At 47.3% G+C, this 25,330-nt stretch overlaps 1 protein-coding gene across 1 annotated transcript; it reads left to right on the forward strand.

Annotated features, from left to right (window-relative positions):
* Positions 1-419: 419 nt before the first annotated feature.
* Zc3h12d (zinc finger CCCH-type containing 12D) lies at positions 420-24,560 on the forward strand. Its single transcript, XM_004856947.3, is given in 7 exon segments — positions 420-658; positions 7,717-8,100; positions 16,409-16,548; positions 20,102-20,336; positions 23,146-23,252; positions 23,871-24,365; positions 24,368-24,560. Coding segments are annotated over 6 exon segments (1,350 nt in total). The 5' UTR covers positions 420-658; positions 7,717-7,786; the 3' UTR covers positions 24,427-24,560.
* Positions 24,561-25,330: the final 770 nt, after the last annotated feature.

A 25,330-nucleotide genomic window follows, 5' to 3' on the forward strand; every position in this document is an offset into this window, starting at 1 on the left:
GCTTCTGCTCCAAAGGATTTCATGATTGATTTGGGGCTCCTCTCTTTGTGAAAGAAGAAACAGCATCCTTCTCCAGGCTCATGTCCCCTGTGCACCCCATAGCCATTCCTGTTCTCTCCCTTGGCCCTACATCTTCCCCCCCAGCAAGCTGTCATTATGTTTATCTGTGAGTTCTCCCTCCCTGAGGTTCATCTAGGGTCAGACACTCTTCACAAAGCACAGGCAACAGTAGGGACTTGGAACTGCAGTTCTCACCTTCAGATTCTTCTTGCCCTTTTCCTTTTGCCCTCTCCTGGATTTCCTGTGTAGTGGCTCCTGCTGCTATCTTCCAGAGAGTTCATTTTGCATGTGGCTGTTAAACTTTGATTCGGTGACTCACGCTGAGGCAAAAACAAACTTCTCCTCCCTCTTTTGATTGCTTTCTTCCTTTCCCCTTTAACCAGCTCAAAGCCTAACCACCTTTGCAGCTGAACGTGACTTCTCATACAGGAAGTGGAGCATTGGCGTGAAGTGGCTTCCAGCAGTGGTGTGGCCCAGACTGGCTGCCCTCTCCTGACTCCAGGGACCCCTGGGTGACTGGACTCCCGGAATCAACGTGGAGGCTGTGGGGCAGCTGGGGCAGCGTCCATTGGGAAAACCAGAAGAACACACCCTGCTGGTGAGTGTGTGTGCCCAGGCCATCAGTGAACATGGCAGACAGTGTGCAGACTTCAGTCAAGGGGCAGGGGGAAGAGACCGAGCCTTGGGGTGGGGTGGGAGAAGGGCCGGTTGGGGAGCGGTCCTTGGGTGAGTATTGTCCTGAACAATCTGACTTCTCACACCTGAAATTCTAAGTGCTCAAGTTGAAAAATAAGGTAAGTATCTTTAATTTCCTTGAGGGGCCATCCATGTTCAGTTTTAGCAAGGATTTTATGGGGCAAAGATTAAGCTCTTCAGTTTAAGTAAAACCTTCTGCCATGATGTTTGCAGGCATTTTAAAGTTATAAAGGAACACAACTCATTTTACTCTGTCACAGAGCTCACAAAATGTCTAGATAATGGTTTGTTGAGAGCTAGTTTCTTGGGTGAATGCAGATCAGGGACTCTGGGCAGTGGCCTCAAATACCATGTTTCTAGAAGAGGGCTCTGTGAGCTTCAAGTGGGCTGATGAACAAATTAAACTCCTAAATCTGATTGTGGTAAGCATAATTTTTGCTAATTTCCTGTAGTTATTAGAAACCTTAGCTTTGCCTCCCCAAGATTATGTATTTTTCTCCCAGGCCAGATGATACCACCCTCAGAGTACCAGCATCTGACACAGGAATAGATTGGGATGCAGAATATAGGAGTGTTGTTCTGGAATGTGTTTCAGGGCTGCAAATACCCATATGACATATAGCTGTACAGAAGGTACAGGTATAGAAGAACCAAGGACAAGTTTATGGAGAAAACAAATGGCCAGGCTGTCACATTGATGCTCATAGCATTATAGCAGTGGCCAAAAGGTGGAAACAACCGAGGTGTCCATTGACGGTGAATGGGTGAATGGATAAATACAATGTGTGCTATATACACTCTGTGTTATTCAACCTCAAAAAGGAAGGAAATTCTGACACATGCGGCAACATGGATGAACCTTGAAGATATTATGTTAAGTGAAATAAACCATGACAAAAGGACAAGTATCTGGAGGGGTCAAATTCACAGACAGTAGAATGCTGGTGGCCAGGGGCTGGAGTGGAGGTTGCAGGGTTGGGGACGGGGAGGGGGGACAGTGTTTAGTGAGTAGAGTTTTAGTTTTGCAAGATGAAAGGGGTTCTGGAGATGGATGATGGGAATCATTGTCCAACATGTGAATGGACTTAATGTTATGGAAACGTATACTTAAAAATGGTTAAAATGGTAAATTTTATATTTAATCACAATTTAAAAATTTTTTAAAAAAATTGTCTTTTAAAAAAAGCCCAGACTCCCACCCCCACCTACATGCCAATCTTATGGGCTGAAATCTTTGCTTCTCTTTGACTTCCTCAAAATTTAACTGACAAGTCCACTGGGGGCCTGGAGATCTGAGCTAAACCGCAAAACTTAAACTCTGTTGAGAAACTGGGGCCAGGCTGACCTTCTCATCCTAGTGGGTGAATTCTGGCAGCCATGATATCATGGATTTCTATGCAGCTGGCAGAGGCCACTTGGGAGGGTCTTGGGGGACAAGGGTAAGATGCTGAATATACTCATTTGGGCCCTGAGCTGTGGCTTCGTGGCAGCAGGCCATAGCTAGGGGTCACCTCTTAGCAAGGTTGATGGGAATTGTGGCCCTTTGCAGTCTGGTATCTCCTACTTACTTGCTGCAGGACACTAGGTAAATCACCAAAGGCTCTCTTTTCCTCAGTTTCCTCAGAGAAACTGCAACATGAAGAATGAGGTGGTGTTTTGCTCCTCCCAGGGACACTGGAGTTTCCATACAAAATATAGAAGGAAGTGTCTTATAATTACAAAATACGGTACACAGAGGGGCCACTGGTTCTCTTTGTCTTATCCTTTTCCTTTTATTCTCATTCATATTTTCTTTGATTTCCTCAGGGTGTCTTCTGGTCAGAGGCTACAGACCTTTGGCCTGGGGTCCTCAACCTGGTTGGTTGATGCTAGAAGAAACAGATCTGACCTGATTCCCCTTGTTCTATCTATGAAGCCCCCCAAACCTCCTTCCCTGTTTCTGTCCTATTGGGCTGTCTCTGACTTTGGATTCTACCAGAGCACACGCCCGAAGTCTGGTTGCCTTATCTACTAACAACTAGGGAAGACAGTGTTGGGAGGCTGACTATTTCAAGAGCTCATGAGGCAACTGTGAAGATTTTATTATTAATCTTCTGTGCACTTTGTGAGTTCCAGTCAAGATTGAGGAAGAAAACTGAGATGAGGTTGTTTAGATTTTCAGGTCTTAAAAATAGAAAAGCAAACCAGCAGCTGGGGTGGTGCAGCCCAAGGAGCATCACATCCCAGGGGAGGGCTGTCACCCAAAGACCCAGGTTGGTTCCTGAGTGCAGACCTCCCCACTGCCAGCTAAAATCTCCTTTACTTAGAAAAAACAACTTTTTTAAAAAAGGAAATGAAGTTTTGTTTTAAAGCTTCAAGGGGAAAAAAAGCCTCTGAAGAAGATGAATTCTTTCTGTTAATTTTATGTAAAAGCAGCCATTTTGTCCCACATAAAACTTTTGAAAGTCCCACAGGAAAGGAGCCCTGGGTCTAACTGGTGGGCTCTGTGGAAAGCTGCAGCCATGGATGAGGGCTTCACATGGCTACTCTGCCTGCCCACCCAGGTCAAAAATCCCAGTTTTCTCATTATGGAAATGTTTCCATTTCTGTCACTCAAATGCAGAGTTACAAAATAAACACAGATTCTTCTCATACCTGTTCCTCTGTGAGTAAAGAAAAGTTGACTGACCTACTTGTATTTTTTTTTTTTTCATTTCTGCAATAACAAGTTACTGTATTGGGCCTGAGTGCAACTCAGAGTGATAGAATTATTTTCAGGACCTACTCATTGTCATTCTACTATTTACTAGCTATATAACCTTTACTCTGTATCACCCTGAGCCTCAGTTTCCTCATTTGTGAAGAGAGGCCTTATATTTACCCCATCATCCCACCAGGAATAATAGGAAATTTAAATAGAAATTTCTATGTAAAACCACGAAGAGCACCACAAATATAAACTTCTATATTTCTGTCATCTGTTAATCTTTCTGCTCTTCTCTTTTCTCTCTTCCAAAGCAGAATAAGTGCCACAGCACAGGTGGAGGTGGATGGGGCCACGGGGCTTGGGAAGGCTTTTTGGAGGATGTGACCGGGGGCTTAGCCTGATTAGAGGACAGGTGCTCTGGGCTGGGGAAAGAACCTGAGTAAAGGCCTTTAAGGACAGTGAGTGACCTCTTATGGCTGGTCTGTCAGGCTGGATGAGCATCATCTTCTTCTGTGGAGTTTGGTCTGAAGCTAGACCCCAGCCCAGAAGGACAACCACCCTGAGAGAGAGACTGTCACTAGGTACAGAGAGAAGGACAGACTGGACCAGAGGCACCTGACCAAGAGATGGGAGGTAGATCAGGCCTGAAGGTGAGGCTTCCGCTCTCATGTGGAAGTTTTGCCCTGTACTCTGTATAGGGTGAGGAACATGGAAGTTCTTTTGGAGGGATGGAAGTCTTTGAGTGACATATGAGTTGAATCTTGGTTTGCCAAGCCAAAAAGAGAATTCCAAGTAAAGAGAAAAGCATGTGGCTGAGAATATTCTGGAATGCTTAGGGATCAGGGAGAGTTACATTGTGGGTTCAGAGAAGGGCTGGGTGGGCCACTGGTGGTTGGTGAGTGAGGTGGACAAGGTCAGAGTTATAGCATGACACAGTTGATCAGAACATGGAGTCTTTCTTGTAGTCAACAGAGTCGGCAGAGTGTACTTCTAAGTGTGATCAAAGTAATGATAAGTATTTAAATTGTAAAAGTTTATTACAGTAAAATACACATTAGTCCCCTTCAAAATACCCTCTCCCCGCTCTGAGCACATTTATCTCATCATTCTTGCCACGTTCTAAAGAAATTCTCTTTTGTGAGTGTATTTCTGAGGTGTGATCAAAGCTATGCTGTTGCCAAATGCTGTCCAACAGAAAGCCAGGCTCATAAAAGCATTTCAGTGTGCTCTCATCCACCTATTCACCACATTTGATAGCTTGCGATTTCTGGCTCCTCACCAAAGTGAAAATGACCATGAAAAATAAACATTTCGGATTGATTCAGAACATTGAGGAGCCAGGACAGTGCAACTAGAGACACTCAGGAAAGAAGACTTCCAGAAATGCTTCAGAAAGTGCAAGAATGGTAGGATAGTGTGCTTAAAGCAAGGGGGCATATTTTAAGAAGGATCAATGGCAATGTGCCTTTTACTATAACAAGAACAAACAAAAACAAGACATTCACTGTATTTCTTGACCATACCTCATACTTGTGTCAGCCTATGTTAGAAATATGATTCTGACTGCAAGTCAGTTACAAGCAGATGGATTTGAAGAATGGGGCCCCGTGGAGGCTGTGGTGTATTGGGTATGGGATGAAGAAGGCTGGAGCAAGGCTTGCGGGGAAGCAGGTGAATTGTGGGAGACAGGGGTTGAGAGGGATAGGCTGAGAGGAGGAAAAACACTGGGCTTTCTGGATGGGGCCTTGGTGAATGGCCACACATCTAAGGCCAACTACATGGACCCATCTCCGTGGAAATACTTGTTGGAATGGCTCTTGATTTAAGAAGAAACTTTATGGTTTCAGAGCCCCTCTGTGTCCTTAAATATTTTGAAGGTCCTCCAAGAGCTTTTGTTTCTGAGGGTTATATCTACTTCTTGAAATATACTTTGTTGGAAACTAAAACTAAGAAATAGAAAATAAATCCATTTATTTTTAAAAAGCAATAAGCCAATTACACCTTTATGAGAATTCTTAACTTTCAAAACAAAACAAAAAAAATAGTATGAAAAATGGCATTAATTTTTTTCAAATCTCTTTAACATCTAGTTTCATAGAAGACAGCTGGATTCTCATAGCTGCTTCTGCATTTAAACCATAGCAATATCACAGGACAGATAGTCTCTGGACTATTCCATGGTATACTCATGAGAGGAGGAGAATGAAATAAATTATATCTTAGCATTATTATGAAATTGTTATTGAAATTATTATTTTGAAATTATGAATTATTATAGTTTTTACCTCATGGATTCCCTGAAAAAATCTTGAGGTTCCCCAGGGTTCCCTGGAGCTCCCTGTGAGAACCATTGAAGTAGACACTTAACGGTGCCTGTTGAATGCCAGCATTCTGAATTCCCACAGCACTTTGTTTACATAGTGTGTATGTGCGTGGCATGTGTGGCGTGGTTTATAGCTGTGTGTGTGCTGGTGCTCAGTAGGTGGTCATATAGGGGCTGTAGGACCTCCACACTGAAGGAGGGAGCAGAGGAAAGAGCTGGAGAGATGTAGGAGGCAAAGCAGGCCAAGCTATATAGCTTGAAGGAGCACAGAATTTCAAGAAGAGTCAGTCCATAATTTTAAAATTGAAAATAATGAGTCAGAGTGTGGTCTGCTGTTTCAGCGGTGGTAGCACTGTCCTGCACTGAGGCTGAGTGGGAAATGAGCAAGTGAGGCATGTAGCAGAGGCCTCTATCCAGAGGTTGGTTGTGAAGTGCCCTCCACCTGCCCGACCTCTACCTCACTAGCTCTGTCCCAGCCCCTGTACTACAGGAAGAGGCCTGCGAGAGAATACTAAGGCCAAGTGGGAACCTGCACTGACATGAATGCTGCAAAAGATTTGGAAGGAAGAGTAGGACGAACAGGTGAAGAACCAGCAATGCTGAGAAAAGGATGGGGTGAAGGAAACGTGCAAAAATCTTCAACGAGGAGGATTTTTTTTTTTTGGTACTGGTGATCGAAATCGGGTCCTTGCGCTTGCACAGCAGGCAGCAAAACCACTAAGCTAAATCCCCAGCCCCTAACAAGGAGGATTTCTAACAAAGAACAATGAAAGACAACTTAAGTTTCTACCCATTGGCATATGACTAAGCTATGGAAAGCACCATCCATCCATCCATCCATCCATCCCTGAACAAATAGACATTGGAATTAATCTATGCCAGGGCTGTTCCAGATTCTGGGGGATACCATGGGCAGCAGAACAGGTAAACTGGGCTGGAAAAATTTTCCAAAATGCATTTTTAATAAGAAAAGTAAGTTGCCAAACAATATGTCCAGTGTGGCATCATTTATTTAAAAATCAAACCAAACAATCCTAAAACTGTATTTGTTTGTATCTATTAACTTTCAAGTTAAATGTGTAAAAGCATTGGAGACATGCAAGCAGTTAGCAGAGTTAGCAGGGGAGGCCCTGGGGAGTCAGGGTCTGCAGTGTTCTTTGTACTCTTGCATTGTTTGAATTTTTCACAGTAAATATATTTTCATGATTATGATTGTATTTAAAATGTTTTTGAAAAATGTAGATCTTTGTGGGGGGAAGAGAGATCAACTTGTCCCAAGTATTCATATTAGTTTAGTCATCTGTGCCTTCTGAAAATACCATGAGAAATAACTATTTTCCAAAAATAGGAATATTAGTCCCCTCTGCCACCCCATCACCATACAAATGTAGCCCAGGCAGTGATGCCCGAGAAGAAGGGTCAAATCTGGTCTTCCTGTGACTTCAAATGTTCATCCCTCTCTGTGTCCAAATTTCTTCTTCCTTTAAGGACACTAGTCACTGGACAAGGGCCAATGTTAATGACCTTGTTTTAAAGGTCCTGGCTCCAAGTACAATCTTGCCGAGAGGTCCTGGGGTTAACAACTTCAACACAGAAATCTGAGGGCCACTATTCAGGCCCTAGCAGAGCCTCAGGCACATTTCCTTGGCCTGTCCTGAGTGCTGGGTGCCCTGCTCAGCACCTGCCACCTTGGGGTGTGGTTGGTGAACCCTGCACAGGAACGTTGGGGCAAAGGCCTTTGAGAGTGCACTAGCACAAGGACTCTGATTTCATCTGCAGCTCCCCAACCACACTGAGCAACTGAAAATCCCCAAGGGGACCAGGCTTGATGTGATTTCCTGACTGATAAAGCCGAAGGGAGGGAGCACGTACACATCTTGCCCTCAGTCACCTGGCAGCTTGGCTGCCACATGGCATAGAAAACACCTGATGGACATTGTTTTTCCTTCAGCTCATGCCTGTGGGGATCTGCCAGGAGGAAGCCAGGGGCAGGACCCGCACAAGGTGCTGGCTGGCACAGTATGGAGCGCCCGAGCAAGATGGAGTTCTTCCAGAAGCTGGGCTACAGCCAGGAGGATGTGGTCAGGGTGCTGGACAAGCTGGGTGACAGCGCCCTGGTCAATGACGTGCTGCAGGAGCTGATCAGGACAGGCAGTCGACCTGCAGCTCAGGAGGGCCCAGACAGCAGCACTGGGCCCCTACTTGTTCCCAGGGGCTCCTGTGGGGCCCCAGACTCTACCTGGCGGGGCCTGGGGCCAGCTCTGGAAGAGGACTGCAGTGACCCAGCCAGTTCTCTGCGCCCCATAGTGATCGATGGCAGCAACGTGGCAATGAGGTATCCTTCCTGCTTTCCTTCATTGGGTAGCCAGGGGTGGCTAGTGGAGAACTGATACCCAGGATGCCTATAAATCATCCCTGCTTGCTGTGGTTGTTCCAAAGAGCTGTGGGGCCACTGGATCAGGCTTTGAACCTGTTTCACCTCTAAGTAGCTCTGTGGCTGTAAGTAAGTCACTCAACATCTCTGAATCCATTTCTCTATCTGTACTGTTGGGGATTGCTCCTCCCAAGAGAGTAGTATGAGAACCAGGGCTGCACAAAATGCTGGGGACAAGCACCCTCTGATCATGTTCAATAAGAGGGTGCTATTATTATTCTCACCAAGAGGAAACACATAAAGCCTTCCTTCCTCTGGGGAAAGCGTGGGGACTGGGAAGAGCCCCGGGTCAGATGTGGGGCAGATGTGGTTCTTCTCTGGACCTTGTCCCTAACCAACTGCGTGACTCTGGGGAAAGAAGAGTTCTCCATTCCTCTTCTCTCTTCTGCCTCCCTCAGGGATGTGAGAATCACATGAGAGAAAGACCAGCACTGCGCTGGGAGCCTTCAGAGAGGTTTGCTGGGGAGGGGAGGTCTCAGTTCCCTTGTTAGATCTAGAGGTGTTTGTGGTCCTCCCTTCCTCCCCTGAGTGGCAGACTGTGTCTTGGCATCTTTGTGCATTTTGGGGATGTGAGCATCATGCCCTGCATGGCTTGTGCCTAGTTTGGCTGAATCTCGCTGTGACAGTCTCTGTAGCCTCGCACGCTCCACCCTGGGTGAAGACGTCATTGCTGAAACACATGGTGCCCCTTGGCTTACTTACAGCCAGGCAAAGCACTGAGCCTTTGGAAATTGTTCACTCACAACTGCAAATATATGTGCTTCCCTTTTAAAAGCTGAGTTACAGGGAAGAATTCAGAAAAGCAGTTTCAGTGACTCCCACCATATTAGCAAGGCATCAGATTTCCCCTGGGATTAGGGCTCACTCTGGATTTGCCTTTGCAGGATAGATAGCAGTTTGGAAAGGTTCAACACAACATGGTCCAGCCTTGGGCACTGTCCTCCCACTCCCCGTGGGGTTTTTTTTTTTTTTTTTGGTATCGGGGATTGAACTTGGGACCTTGTGCTTGTGAGGCAGGTGGCAGAATCACTGAGCTAAATCCCCGGCCCTCCCCATGTGTTTTGTACTGAGAAGAGTGCTCCATTTTTTACCAGGCAGGTCTCCCTATCTTATTATATCAACACATGATGAAGCCAGGGAATGGGGTGCATGCCTGTAATCCCAGCACTCTGGGAGGCTGAGGTAGGAGGATTGCAATCTAAGCTCAGTCTGGGCAACTTAGTGAGACCGTGTCTCTCAAAAATAAACAATAAAAAGGGCTGGGGATGTAGCTCAGTGGAAAGGCTCTGGATTCAATTCCCAGTTTTACCCACACACAGTGTGTGTGATGAGCCCCCTCTTTCCCTGGGACTTAGGAGCTGGCCGATGGGGTTGCTCTCATGTTCTCATGCAGGTCCCTGGAGGGGAGCCTGTGGAACCCCGCTCCATTTAAGGTCTGGAGCATTATTGGGACTTTTAAGAATCCAGTAGGCTCTTAGGGTCCTGGGAAGAGCTGGAGGGGTGTGTGAGGAGCCTGGGCTCTGAATGATCTCTGGGCATCAATAGAAAGAGGGCTTTGCATGTAAAATAATAATCACATAGGGCCGGGGATTTAGCTCAGTGGTTTTGTTGCCTGCTGCGCAAGTGCAAGGACCCGTGTTTGATTCCCGGTACCAAAAACAAAACAAAAAAAATCATATAAATTAAAAACATTCCCAGCTTTAGATTCCAAATCAAAACAGAATGAGGGCCAGGGATTTAGCTCAGTGATTCTGTCGCTTGCCTTGCAAGCGCAAGGACCCGAGTTCAATCCCTGGTACCAAAAAAACAAAACAAAACAAAACAGAATGGACATAGGGTAAAAAAGATTACTTCTAGGGGCTATAGGAAAACGTTAGCATTTTCTCTTTGGGGACCAGAGATTATTTTTAGGAGTTGTTATAGGGTGGCAGTGCAAGATTTTCTTTTGATGGGAGTCTCTGTTGCTGCTTGGAACTGCAATTTAAACTACGTACTCTATTTGCACATGAAGGGTCTGGGCCCACCAACTCCACCATCCACCTCTCACAGCTGCAATGAGTTCAGTCTTCTCATGCTCAGCCTGTATGGGTGACAAGTGGAAACACTTCCTCAGACTTACGGTGAAGAACCAATCAGAGCTTCAATGTTTGCACACACTTGCTGCCCACAAAACACCTCAAGTAACCAGAATGAAGTCTGTGTGTTCTCCGTGTGTGCACATGGATATATATACACACACACATCCACACACAAATCCATGCATACACAAGTGTGTCTATGCACATGTAAGTATGCATGCCTTCTCCCTCCTCCCACTAGTTAGGGAAAAGGGACAAATTGTACAACAACTGTACTGACTGTTGAACTTAATTTGTTCCAATCAAAGACAAGTGCTGGGAAAGAGCACGGGCCTAGTTCTACTCCATTCACTGTCCCTTCTCCTACAGTGGCATCTACTGTGTCCTCCCATCGGAGTTTCAACAGGAGCCATGTCCCCTGGGCCCTGCCAGATTCTGTGATTGAGATCTAGGCAGATGTTTCCCTTTTACAAATGATGGATGGTTGAAACCCAAACTGGTGTGTCATTATCTGCTGACCTCAGAGCTCAGAAAACCTCAGAAACAGGGTTTTCCAAAGCTTTCCTTCCCTGAGCTTTGTAGTATGGAAGACATTCATGTCTTCTGGTCTTGAAGGCAAGGTTGCCTTAGAGGGGGTGAAGAGGAGCTTGAAGCTGAGTGGCTTGAAGCTGAATGGATGTGTGCCCTTTCTTCTCTGAGCAGGTAAGAGGTGCAGCTTCTGTTGGCAGGAGCATTCACCAGTGTCTGCTGGTGGCTGTGACTCTGTCCCCTGGAGCCTGTGGTGGCATGTGCCTGTGCTCATGGAGAACAGCAGCCTGCATTTTCAGTACAAGTTTTTTTTTTTAATCATTACTTTGGGAAGTTGTGTTTTGGTGGACCCTTATAGACTAGCATCTGCTCTAGTTTCCTATTGCTCTTTGGTGGCTTAAAACAATATACATTTAGTATATGTGCTGGCGAAGTGAGTACAAACAATACACGTTTATTTTCTTCCAGGTCTGGAGGCCACAAGTCTGACACAGGGCTTCTGGGGTAAACTCAAGGCATCAGCTGAGCTGGGTGTCTTTCGGGGAGCTCAAAAGGAGAGTCTGTTTTCTCATATTTTTCTGCATTGCTGACTCGTGGCCTCCTCTTTCATGTGATGGCTTGAAACAATATACACAACAAAGCACTTGTGTACACATATCTGTGTTTTTCTGAGAAGGTCCACAGCTTTCAACAGACACTTAAAGGGCTTGTGATCCTCTAAATGTTAAGAACTGCTCATGCAGAATGAGGAATTACCTGTGATATAGTGCTTTATGGCCTGGATTTCTTTTTTCCTCTGCCTTTTAGAAAGTACTAAGCTGAATGTCCTTGGTCAGCACAGGGAGTGTTCGAGTGGGCATCAGTCCTTGTGTCTGACCCTCTCTTGCCTAGGACAGGACTTGATGGACTTGGCCAAGGTCAACACTGGTTGAGTCAGCCCTGACCTCTATGCGTGTGCTCCCGTTAATGTCACCCATGCAAGTAGTGCCAGGGCTTCTCTCTTGAAGGGTGTGGGACTGTGGGCTCAAGGTTGTTGGTTGTGGCTGAACCCAGAGTCCTGGGCTGGCTGCTGTCTCTGTAGGTTCATAGAGCAGGTCACTGCCAAGGGCTTTTGACAAACAATAGGATGTATTTGTTCGGGGGTTTGGTCTGCTGCATGAAACATTCTGTCCTTGAGCCAGGTCCTAAAGACACTTCTGTCTCCTCACTGTAGCAACACAAAAAGTCCACTGGACTCCCACAGGCAGGACTAACAGCTTTTCTTTTTCCATTCATAAACAGTGAGTCAGAATTTCTTTCTCTTGATCTGGAGATTGAACTTTACAGCCCCAGCCTGTTTTTAGTATATGTGCTGCTGAAGCAAACACACCCAGCCCTTTAAGAAAACTTTAATTTTAGTTTGAGACAGGGTTTTTCTAAATTGCCCAGCTTGCACTCAAACTTGCAACCCTCCTGCCTCAGCCTCCCAGATTACAGGTATGTACTACCATGCCTGGCTGTAATGAGTCAACTTTAATAAGAATTCTATGTTGTGAAGCAGATTAGCATCAGTCCTAGACCTGGGGAGCCAGGCTTAAGTTTGCCCCTCAGTCTTGGTGAGTCTCTTGTGTCCATGTGGGAAATGAGGAGGTTGGAGCCCAGGATGGAGGTATTTCAATGCCTGAGGTCCAAGTTTGGACTTTAGTCCAAGCTGCCAAAAGCAACTCTCTGCTATGATGGAAAGTTCTAGTCTGTGATATCTATTATGGTAGCCACTTGCCACCTGTGGCTACCCAGCTCTTAAAAGGTGGCTAGGGCAATTAAGGAACTGAATTTCCCTTTAATCCATTTGACTTTAAATAGCCACATATATGAAGCTGTGCTGCTCTGGCTTTTTAGCTGAGCAGCTGTGTGGCCTGGGCAAGTCCCTGACTTTTTTGAGTCTTGTTTACACAGTTGGGAGTTTGGACTAAGTAATCTCAAATGGCTTTTTCATCTCTGACATGCTAAGACTCAAGGTGATTATTCCATGAGTGTTAGAAAGACATAAGCATATTTTCTTCTAAAGGAATTTCTCTTTTTCTTCAGAGGTAGAGAGAGAGAGAGAGAGAGAGAGAGAGAGAAAGAGAGTAAGAGAGTAAGCAACTTGCCTGCTATTGCAGAGCAATGAGTGTTAGCTCTGGATCCTGTGCTCTTTCTGATATCATCCATCACTTTTAGCCGTTTCCTTACCCGTGGCTCTCTCCCATCTGGCCTTGGAAGTGGCTGCATGGTGGGCGTCCCTGACCCTGCTTGGCCTTTGTCCAGGGGCCAAAGCATACCCAGAGCCTGAGCTAAGCAGAATGTGCAAGGCCCTGCTCTCTTAATAGGGCTGCAGAGTGGTGTCCAGGACCCACTTCTGCCAGCTGCCACCAGTGCTGGGCCTCAGGTGCCACATGTGCCTTGGATGGTGGATCTGAGGGACCAACGGCCCAGAGATGTGTGTCCAGGTACAATCCCTGTACCTTCAAGGGGAGAGAGAGACAGAGAGAAAGAGAGAGAGAGACAGAGAGAAGGAGAGAGAGAGAGAGAGAGAGAGAGAGAGAGAGAGAGAGAGAGAGAGAGAGAGAGAGAGAGAGAGCACACTCAGCTGAATACCTGAGTTGGTAGATATTTGGCCTTAAAAGCAAAATGTCCAGCAACTTTTAGAGAATAGGCAACTCATATGGTGGCCTGTTAGCAGCTGCACTGTGGTGTTTGGGAAGAACATGGCTTCCCAGGAGCCATAGTGCAGCATTTCTTTGCAGGGTCTGAGAACTGACAAGCGCCCAGCCCACTTTGCATTCTGTAGGCAAATCTAGCAATGGTGTGGGCTTTGGAGCCTCCAACTTGGAGGGAAACCACCTAAGAATTTCACATCCTCTTACTGCTTCTGAGGAGGCTTTCATTTCAATGTATCCTCATTTGGGGTATGTTGGACTTTTTTTTTTTTTTTTTTTTGTACCAGAGATCAAATTCGGGTCCTTGTGCTTGTGAGGCAGGCGGTGGAACCACTGAGCTAAATCCCTGGCCCTATGTTGGACTTTTTGTTTGAGTCACTGTCTAGATTTTAAAACTCTTAGGCAACTCTCCTGGGTGCCCCAGGCACAATTGTCATGTTAGCATAATTTGCTTCAGGCATCTACCCACTTCCCCTTTCTACCCCCAAGATATTCAAAACCTCTGGGCTCTTATTTCCTTTTCCTGTCAGCCTGCTGCCTGATAAGCCAGTTCCCAGTGCTAGGGAGTAACCCAGGAAGGCGCCTTCCTGCAGGAGCACTTAACCTTGGATAGTTTCTGCTCCTAGGAGCCACCCTGGGGTCCAGGGGTCTTAATGCCAAGGGAGGAAGAGTTTGCAGCCAACAATCAGGCTCAGAGGACAGGAGCACTAGATCCGAGCGCAGCACATTTCTTTACATCAGTTCTTTCAAGGGTAAAATGAGGGTGAAGGTCACTTCCTCAAGGACTTGTAATGATTAAATGAGATGAAATGTGCCAAGTGGCTTGGCAGACAGAACTCTCTACATGTATCAAAGATAAGCTCCAAGAAGCAGAGGGACATCTCTCCTTGGCATTCAGTGCAGTGTCTTGTAGTGGAGGTTCATAATCCACGTTGAGACAATGACAAAGTCTCCAGACAAATGGAGGCCTTTGGCTTATACATGTCCCCACTGACCCAGCATGATAGTCAATGCCTGATTGTCTGCCAGAGCCTAGTTTTCCCTTTTACTGAATATCTCTCTCCTCTTAAACACACACCCAATAAAAGTGTCAGGGAGAGGAAGTTGGCTTTTGAGTGATTAAAACAGAGCCCCAGAAAGAGATCAATTAAGAAATAATTTTTAAAATCATGTGGCAGTGCCATTTCTTGAGAATGGACTGAGGCTAGATTGTTACAGTTGAGAGATACGCAGGCTTGGGGGTGGAGGGGCCCCTATTGTTCAGTGTTGCTGTGAGCTGGATAGAAAAGCTTATCTTGTCCTCCATGACACAGGTAACCTCTCCCCCAGCTTCCAGGTAGGTAAGGGATCAACCTGACATTTGCCGGTGCCAGCATGGTGGCATCTCTGTGTCTTGTCTTCTGGGTGACTCCAGCTCGTTTCCCTTCTCTCCCCCTAGTCCTCTCCCAAGTAGGCCCTGGGGCCTCTAGTATTGGCTGGGACAGGGTTCTTGGGCCTCATTCAGGTGTGAGTGGCCAGATGAACATGAGAATGTCATTGGTCCCCTTTGGCATTTCTGGGAGCCATTCTGGTTTAAACTGCTCTCTGGCAGGCATTGGTCCACCCCTAGGTGTCAGACTAGGACCTGCAAAGGACCTGGGTGTTGTTTCAGGCTCACCTACTGACCACTTCCTCCAAGCCAGCCCTGCAGAACTAGAATTTCTCTGAGGATGTGCAGCCTATGAGGCTGTGCTGGGAAACCAGACTTCAGCCTCCTGTTCACACTGATACTTCTACATCCCCCTCCTCTTTGGGCTCAGTGGGAGTGAGGGGCAGTGACCTCATTCACCTGCATTACTTCCAGCTTCTACTGGGGTGGAAGGGACTAGTATTCCACCTCCTATCTTCTTGAGTGTTGCCTCAGTTATTTTTCTCATTGCTTAGACAAAATATCTAATACTCAGAGTTAAAAGAGGAAAGGTTTATTTCAGCTCACAGTTTGTAGAGGTTTAAGTTCATAGCCAGCTGGCTCCAGGGCAGGGTGACATGGGAGAGGGCCATGGCAGAGGATAAACAGTACATGGCAAACCAAGCAGGAGACATTGAGGCAGCAAGCAGCAAGTTTCCCTTTCCCTTTTATCCCATCCAGGCTATAAACCCACACCCAGGGTGGGGCTTCCCATTATCCATACCCAGAACTATGCTAAAGCAATCAGTGGACGAATTTAGTACCATATACCCTTAATCAAGTATCACACACTCTTGATCCAGCCAGCTCCCAAAAGCTCCACTTATGAGAGCATGAAGCTTTGGGGGACCATCTAGGTACAATAACATGTGTTTTCTCTTTGATATTTGTACAAGTCTCCTAGTGCAGCCTTCATGGCCAAAGCAATGTGTTCCCTTTACCAGGAGAAGCCCCATACCAGGCTGAAAAGCCCGGGTTCTCACTTGTTATTGAAGCTGAAGGAATTCTGCAAGTTCTGGTACCTCCCCAGAGCCTGAGTTCCGTTACCATTGACTAGTGCTTCACAGACCCATGACTGTCCTAACCTCCCTGAGAAAATAACAGGAAAGGTCACACCTGTGAGAAAGCATGGTAAGGAAAGTTTAAAGTATGGTCCTCTTCCAGATTCTGGCTGGCTGCTCCCTGCCAGGCTTTGCAGAGCCCTCTGCTCTCAAGAACCTGTCCCTACCTCAGCCTCTCTTATCCTCCCATTCCTTGGAGTATTTTCCCCATGGAGCCAGAGTGCCTCTCTGTCCTTACCACCAGCTTCCTGGTTCTAGTTAGGGGCTATCATTTGTGCAAAGAAGGCATCATCTTTCAAATGCAGATCTACCTGGTTCCTTCTGGTAAAGAGACTGTGATCCGAGATATTCCCAGGGGAAATCACTGTAAGGAACCCTTCTTAGGTCTTCTCAAATTACTTTGTCTTTCTGTCATAGCCATGGAAGTAAAGAAGTCTTCTCTTGCCGGGGAATCCAGCTGGCTGTAGACTGGTTCAGGGACAGAGGACACACCTACATCAAAGTTTTTGTCCCATCTTGGAGGAAAGAGCCATCCAGATCTGATACCCCCGTCAGAGGTATGCTGGGTTGGGTGTATGCTTGAGGGGTGCTGTGTACTCTTCCTTGGCAATGCTCCCCAGTCATGGTCTGTTATCTTTTTAGTGACTGGTTTAGTGGTGTCTGCTAAAAGCTCCATGAAAACACTGGCAATGACTGTTCAGCCCTAGAAAAATACCTGACATATAGTGGATGCTCAAAATATAGTTGAATAGATGAATGAATAAATGACTCAGTCTTTTGGTGTGAATGATTAAGTTCTCAAAAGGGCTGTGTCTTACAACTTTTAACACTGAAGAAAGATTGGCTGTGCATGTCACCCTAGGAGTATGTGGGATCAGAAAGAGACATTCACTCGGCCAGGTAATATTTATTGTTTACTGAATACCCAGTCCCATCTCTTCATTTAAAACAAATGGTAATTGAGACCCAGGAAATTCTTTATTTTAATTCTTATATTAGCTAAGGCTATTTTAAGCAACAAATAATTGAACAAGGTGGTTTAAATCAACAGAGTTTTGTTTGGTTTTTGTTCAGCTCCGTGATAACAAGAAGTTAGGTGCCTTTGTTGGCATCCTTTCAGTTAAAGCAACACCTGCCCACCAGCCTCTCTGTCACTCTGCAGAGTTTCCTTGGCGTTTTCCTCCTGTCTTTTTAGCAACAGTTTTTATGTTTGTCTGGATTTTTAGTTTGTTTGTTACAGGCATGTGCCACCATGCCTGGCTTTGGGGTTTGTTTTTAATTCTGTGATTACCGGTTTCTTCTGTCTCCATTACCTTTTCTTTATTTTTTAAATAAAAATGTTATTCTTGTCTTATGGCTGCAGCATTTTCCTGAATATTTCTATAGTGATAGACTTTTTAAAAAAAGTTCTCTTTATTTTTACAAATGCTATCTATTTCTCTCTCTCTCTCTCCCTCCCTCCCTCCTTCTTTCCCTCCCACTCCCTCTCCTTCCTCCTCTCCCTCTCTCTCGCTCCTTAATTTTTCCCTTTGAAGTCTGGTGATAATCTATCCCTATGCAACTGCCCTGGGCTTTCTCTCCTGGCATAAGAGCCTTTCCCTGAATTGTAGGGCTGACCCTTGCTGCTGACCTGTTTCCACACACCCCATGTGGGGCAGGCAAGTAGTGGGCAACTCTGCTCACTGCATATCCGGTGCCACAATGATGAGAATTTTATTCTAGGGGAGCAACATGATGGGGGCTTCCTCCTTCCTTTATTTACACTTTAGGGATAGGAAGTGAGTGCAGGTTCCCACCCTTGGGCACATGCCATGAGTAGCCCTCCTGGGATCCAGCCTGCCCAGGCTGGCATTCACCCCTCCATGGCCTAGACTGCTTTGTGGCTACACAGGGAAAAGGGTCCCTAGCTCTGCTTCAGACTTCTGTGCACACTCTGGGCTCTGCTGCTGTCCCTGCTCTACAGTCAGCATGGTCCTCTCTGCTTTCCATCCTCCTAGAATTTGTCAAAATTCTGGGTCTGCTGTTGTTCCCAAATCAACTTTTAATATAATGGATCCCCTTTTCGTACCTCTTAGCTGTCATTTCAGTGGAATTTATGGGAAGAAGGGGGGATGCACACATATGTTCAGTTGTCCACCGTGAACTTGTTACCCCAAATAATTCTTTATGGCATGAACATGGAGACTAGTGTCATTCCATGTGTAAATATAATATAGCTACAGTAGGAAAATTATTTTGGGGTAGGAAAGGAATTTTTAAACAAGCTGTCAAAAGGACAATCCTATGGGAGACAGATGAATAAATTTCTGTTCATTAACAAATTATCACAAAAGAAATAAAAAAAGAAAAAAGAAAAACAAAAGACATGTCTCAAACTGGGGCAGACTATACATCACATACTATTTTTTTCCACTTCACATACTACTGAGTAAAGATTAATATCTAGATTTATGGAGAACATTTTCAAATTAATGAGACAAAGACAATGAACCAATAGAAAAATGAGCTAAAGCAGGAATGAGTCTTTCATAGAGAAAACATAAATGGCCAATAAACCTATGCAAAGATATTCAATCTCATTCTAACCAGACAAATACAAAATAAAACCACCATAAGAGGGCACTTTATATTCATAAGATTGAGTGTTATTAGAGAGTTTTTAAGGAACATTCTAGAGAGTTCCTTGGACTTCTGTGCCAGAGGCTTACTCACAAACTGCCTGGAGTGAACATTAGACAAATAACTTCACCAACCACGGTCAGTGAAAAAAACAGTTGTATAAGTGCATGCAGAGTATGATTCCATTCATGCAAAGTTCAGTGTGTCACCCTATTGAAAATGGTTCTCATACACGTGTATTTCTCAATTAAAACAAGGGAATTATAGTTTATAAAACACTATGCTCTAAACTGTGAGTTATCTGAAGGGGAATGGAGAGGACTGTGAACAGGGAGGGGCAGCAGAAACTTCACAAGTACGGCCCACCTTGCGCTTCTCAAAGTTTATGACATGTTTTTATTGTAGTTTGTACCAAAAATAAGTTCTGCATCTTCTTAAAGTCTGCAAATCATGTCATATTGGAAGGGACTTAAACTTGAGGGAAGAAATAATTTATGAACATGAATAGGTTAATACTTTTTCAAGTTCTGGGTAATTATTATGTGGAGAAGAGATTTTCCTTGCATGTCTCCAAAGGCAAATCTAAGATTAAACCGTGGCCCTTCCCAGGACAGAGACTGTATCCTCTTCTAGGAAAGACATTGAAATATTTGCACCAGCTGGCACAGGTCCACCTCCTTCCTAGTTTTTTCGAGACCTCTCACACACCTGCGCTTGCTCAGTCTACTCACCAGCACATGAGATAGGTAAGGGAGGTGTCATCAATCTCATTTGATGACTGTAGCACCTAATGTTAAAGAAGACTAAGGAACTGGAGCCCATCTCAGAATCCAGGCTGTGTATTGTGGTATTTTTTTTTTTTGGTACTGGGGATCAAACTTGGGACCTTGTGCTTTCGAGGCAGGCGCCAGAACCACTGAGCTAAATCCCCAGCCCCTAGACTGTGTATTCGGAATCCTAGACTCTTCCTCTTACATTCCCGAGTCTCTCAGAGGTGTCCATTGTGGCAGGCTCCAGTTCAAAGGTGGCCAAGCAGATTCTGTGGGATAGTTCTCAGTGAAGGGCCCACCCAGGAGCTGTCCAGGTGGCTGCCAGGCTGCTAGTCATGGCTAAGGCATCATCAAGGTTCCAGTTAAGACATGAAGTCCACCCCAGTAGGAGGCCCCAGTGTCTACCACTGTAGGGCCAAGGTGGCATGTAACCCTCTAAAGGACAAGAGCTGTGGCTAAAGTCTTCCTTCTAAGGGTGCTCTCACAGACTGGGCACCATATTCTGGACTCTGTCTTAACCCAGGCAGGACAGAAGCCAAAAGCTAGCTTGGCCTCGGGCTGCTAGAAAATTCAGTGAAATTTAGGGGGAAAAATGAGCATTAGGAGTGGGAGGAGAAACTGGTGTCTGCTCCCTCCCCTGCCTCCATCTGACTGGCTGGGGCAGGGTGGGAGAAGAATGGTGCAGAATGGCCCTGACTGTAGTCTCTGTGTGTGGCCCCAGAGCAGCATGTGCTGGAGGAGCTGGAGCGGCAGGCAGTGCTTGTGTACACCCCGTCCCGCAAGGTGAACGGCAAACGGGTGGTCTGCTATGACGACCGCTACATCGTGAAAGTGGCCTATGAGAAGGACGGCGTCATCGTCTCCAATGACAACTACCGAGACCTGCAGAGCGAGAACCCTGAGTGGAAGTGGTTCATTGAGCAGAGGTTGCTCATGTTCTCCTTTGTCAATGATAGGTATGGGGAAAGGGGCCTGGCATTAAGGGCTGGGGTGATAACAGAAAGCTGTTCCCATGTCTAGGCAAAGCTGGGGTTGGGGACATGGGCACAGCCAGCCTTATAGATGGAGCTGGCCTGTCACCCACTCAGCCTGCCCAGGCCACATGATCACTTCTGTTGCTCGGGATCTCCTGTCTTTGGTGACCAAATTCCTGGTGGGTCCTTTCACCCACAGGGCAGTTTAGTCCTTGGCCTTGCAGTTCCCATGGCCATATCCAGCTGACTCATGGCAAAACTTCCCAACAGGTGGGCCAGGGTGTGTGCATAGTGCACCAGAAACTTCTTTTATTTTAGAATTTAATCCTCCAAATAAGAGCTGTGAAATAGTCATCATGGGAAAAAAAATCTAGACTTCGTAGTATTCCCTTTCATTTATTTTAGGTTTAAAAAAAGTTTTGAATTACATATGGGAGTGGGCTAGAGAGTCTTTTCTTCAGGCGGTAAAGACCTTAAATCTGCCTGAAAATGGCTGTCCCCACACTTCTTGTATGAAATGGTTAGGAGGGCCTGTCAGTCTACTTGCCCCCAAAGTTGGTCCCATGAGTCAGGTCAGCCCTGGACCAAGTGCCTGTGGCTGGGGAAGGGAGGGACGTCAGGTTCATGAGGCATAAATTTGTTAGCAGGCACTGGACAAGGGTTCTGACCCTGAGCTAAGAAGGGGAGGAAATGACAGCTTGTCTGCTGCAAATATGCTTGGGCATTCACTGTGTTTGGGAGCCCAGCACGGTGGCCATGGGTCTGGGGAACAGACTGGTATGGCACAGCAAGCAGGGGCATCATTTCTGCTTCAGTGACTGTCCCAGGCAGCAGTGGTTCAGCTCTGATTCTGGGCTCTTCAACTGGTCTTTTGGGATGTGTGTTTAGATAAGCACCCCTACTCCTTAAGGGGAGCAACTGTATTTGTTTACCTGCTATGTCCAAGCACACCTGGTTCAGAATAACCAGTGTCACAGGAATGAAGGAGTGAAGGAGTCCACAGATGAGTGAATGAACAGCTATGGCGGTGGTGAAGGGAGGAGAGGGGAGAAGAGGCCACCTGCTCACAACAGGGCAGCTCTCGACCCTGAAACTGGGGAGGCATTTGGTGCTGTAGGAAGAGCTGGCATTTGGAGTGGCCAGTGGGTCATGGTCATCAGTCAGTCACCCAAGGCTGAAAGTAGTAGGACCTGTGAAATCACTGTGAAGACTAGAGAACTGTACCCTAAACTGATAACTTCTTCCAAGGCCACACCAGGACATGGCATCCCCAGGTTACACTGTTGTCCCTACCACTGTCACTGAAGGGGTGGAGATGGCCTTCTAAGCCCCAGGGCAGATGCTCACCAGCAACCACCAGATTGTCATTTCCAGATACACAGGACCAGCTGCTCTCCCTCTCCAGATTTGGCCTTAGAAGTCTGGCAAGCCCTGTGACTGTGGGTTCCAGAAATCCTCACTGAGGGCTGAAGGGTCATGGCTGCTTCTGGCCTGGTAACAGCCAGGGTCCAGGCCTAGTCTATTGGAGGCACTGCTCTCTGCTGAAGGGTGGCCAGGCCATGTCTGACTGCCCAACTGTGAGCAAGGGCACCCACCCCCCTGGGCCCGGGCACTTCCACAGGGCCTTCTTGGCATAGTTCCTGCTCCTGAGAGAGAAGGAGGTGAAGCCTTTGGGAACTTTTAATAACTGTAGTGAGCGGCTCCCCAGATTTTTGGTCAGGGCCCAGCTCTGAGAAACCAGCTGTGGAGCCTGATGCTGAGCCATGGAGACCTCCCTGGGCCAGGACCGCCCAGCTCTCTGCAGGGCAGGACCTCATCATGACTCTGTGACTCTTGGAGGGATAGCAACCCATAAAACAGCCTCGCCCCCATTTAGAATCCACTGCTCTTCAGCAGAACCTTTGTATGGCCTAGGAGAGTCTCCTGAGAATAAAAGTATTCATTTGAAAATATAGATCTCACTAAACAGGGGAGTTTTCATCCTGAGACACTTAATTTTTCCCTTTGATCCCTGAGCACCCTGAATATGAATTCTCTTCCATGTCAGGGCTCTGTGACAGGGAGGAGGTGGGGCAGGCTGCTGTCAGAGAACCACATGTGTAGGGGCAGGGAAGCTGAGACAGTGCTCAGAACCCCTGGGTTTGGTGAGGAGGGACCATGTTGGTGCTTTGGCACTGTGGGCTGGCTGCTTTCATCTGCTTCACTGAGGCACTGGCTGGTGCTTCCAACTGTCAGCGCTGAGCCCTCCCCTGCGTATGTCCTGAGTTGGGTTCTGCGTGGGGTGAGGCACACAGGAGAAAGGGGCCTAACCCTCTAGGAGTTCATACAGCCCACCATCCTTCTAGGAGCTGTCTGTTAACTCCACAGAGGTTCTTAACCTATGAGGACAATGGGGAATTGGAGAGTGGAGGTGGAAAGGTTATACTTCAGTTTTCCTGGATAAAAATCACTTGGGAAATTGTTAAAATGTAAATTTCCGAAGAGCTTCAGATGCTGACTAAGCAAGTGTGTGTGAAGTCCGAGGCTGAGTCTATAACCAGTTGCTAGGTGATTCTGTGCCTTCTGGCTTGCACCACACGGGAAGGAAGTCTGGGGAATGGCAGGGCTGTGCTGTGTTCATGGGCTCAGAGTGAAGGGAGTGGAGCTGTTCAGATGTTATGACACCTGCCCTGGGTGATGGTCCATGCCACTGGGGCCTTGAATGGCCTGGGCCTGTATCCCCAGCTCCATACAGAAGCCCGTGGCGAGTCCCTTTTGGTTTGGCAGTCACCCCTCTGTGCTTATTTCCTAGGTTCATGCCTCCTGATGATCCCCTGGGCCGCCATGGACCCACCCTGAGCAACTTCCTGAGCAGGAGGCCGAGGCCCCCAGAGCCATCCTGGCAGCACTGCCCCTATGGTGGGTAGTACACAGGGCCTTCTGAATCCTGTTCAGGTACTGGTAAGGGCAGCACAGGGGCACAGTCAAAATCGCTGGTCTGGCAGTCAGCAGCCAGGGATTCCTCCCAAGTTCTGCCCTTGACCAGCTGTATGCCCCCAGAGAGGTAACTTAACCTTTCTGGACTGCAGTTTCTGGTCAGGCTGCTGTAAGGATGAACTGACGTCCTAAACACTGTTGCATGGGAGTGTTGGGGCTGGGTGCTGGAGTCACACATGGGTACAGGCTGTGCCATGCACCCCTGGGTCCAGTTCTCAGCCATTTCACTGTGTCCCCATCCTGTTCCACTGTTCCCCCTAACTCTACCATTACCCATTAAGAGGATTTTATCCCCGCTGACCTTCTAGGCAGCTCTTTCACTGACCTGCTTGGGAGTTACTGCACTCAGAGCACTGCTGCTCATCCTGCAAGTGGCCCATGGTGCTTCTCACCTCTGCCAGGCGCCCAGACCCCAGGCTTTTCTTTGGGGTTCTGGAAGAAAGCTCCACAAGGAGGGGCCAAGGCCCCGAACTGCTGGAACCGCAGTCCTGTCCAGGCATCAGGTCTCACTCTGCACCGTCTCTGCTCTGTTCCTTCCAGGCAAGAAATGCACCTATGGCATCAAGTGCAAGTTCTACCACCCAGAGAGGCCGCACCACACGCAGCTGGCGGTGGCTGATGAGCTGCGCGCCAAGACGCGGGCCCGGCCGGCCCCCCGGGAACCCGGTGCGCACAGCCTCGCCCCCGAGGCTCTGGCCGCCCTGCGAGGGGGCTTCTCGCTGTTGGCCGTCAGCGACGACTGGGTGCCTACAGGCCGCGGCGCTGCCACCCCCGGGCCGCATTGCCTCAGGGAGCTGGGGCCTGGCCTGCGCGGCCTCCCGCTCCAGCAGAGCCCGAGCACCCCCAGCAACCTCCCGGCACCGCTATGCGCGCAGGCCCAGCAGTGGGGTGCACACGGCTCCAGGGTCCTGCTTCTTCCACGCAGCCCGCGTGACGACCAGTGGGCCCCACTGCCCAGCTCCGACAGCTTTCTGGGTCGCTCGGCTTGGGCGGAGCCAGTTTGGGGCGATAGCGCCCTCGGAGGACCTTCGGGACTGCGACCCCCGGGACCGAGGGCAAAGTAGACGCACGTGCTCTGGCAGTGTCTTTCCGCTAGACCTGGCGGACTTCGGAGTAGCCTGGATCCTCGCTGTCTTGCATCTGGCCAGGCGCATCTGGCTATGGCAGAAATCGAATAGGGCCGGTCCCAGTGAATGGCCCAGTCTTGCCTGGCAACTTGGGAAAATGGACCCGTTGATGGTTGCCTGGGTCCATCCTGACCCCTTTACTTTAAATTGGTCAGAGGACCCTGCTTTCTCCTCTTTAACGGTAGGTGCCCCCCATGGTGGCACTTGGTGACCCTCACTGAGGCCAGGGCCTGCTCTGTGGAGGGAGGATTGGTCTAAAACAGCTGGTGTGTCCAGCTGTAAGTATGTCACAAAATCAATTCAATCTTGGCTGAACTCTTGTGATCCCAGTACTCTGAGAGACTGAGGCAGGAGGATTGCCTCCTCAAGTTTGACCCAGCCAGGACAATTTAGTAACTTAGTGAGACCCTGTCTCAAAAAAAAAAAAATTTAAAAAGGGCTGGGAATGTATTTTAGTGCGTGGACCTTGAATTAAATTCCTAGTACCAAGAAAGGAAAAAGAAAATCAATTCAATGGGTCACAGCCACAAACATAACAGAAGAGGACATATCAGAACATAGCCCATGTAATCAGGCTAAATCTAAACACGTTTCTAGATAGATGTGTGTGCCTATGCAACTTGGAAAGCCATGTAAACTTAATGTGGTTCATGGTCAGAAGTTTGAAAAAGGTTGGTGAGTGATCTTGAATTTCACTGCCTCAAATAATGTTTGAAATTTGTAGTAAGGGGCCGGGGATGTAGCTCAGCGGCACAGAGCCTGCCTGGAAAATGCAAGGCCCTGAGTTCCATTCTTGATTAAAAAAAAAAAAAAAAAAAAAAAGACAAGAAAAGAAGAGAGAACTATGTAGTCAGTCAGGTGGCCAGGGGATGT

This window comes from Heterocephalus glaber, unplaced genomic scaffold (assembly GCF_053883595.1).
Source record: "Heterocephalus glaber isolate CG9 unplaced genomic scaffold, H.glaber_assembly_v1.0 deba00001593, whole genome shotgun sequence".
NCBI classification, from domain to species: domain Eukaryota; kingdom Metazoa; phylum Chordata; class Mammalia; order Rodentia; family Bathyergidae; genus Heterocephalus; species Heterocephalus glaber.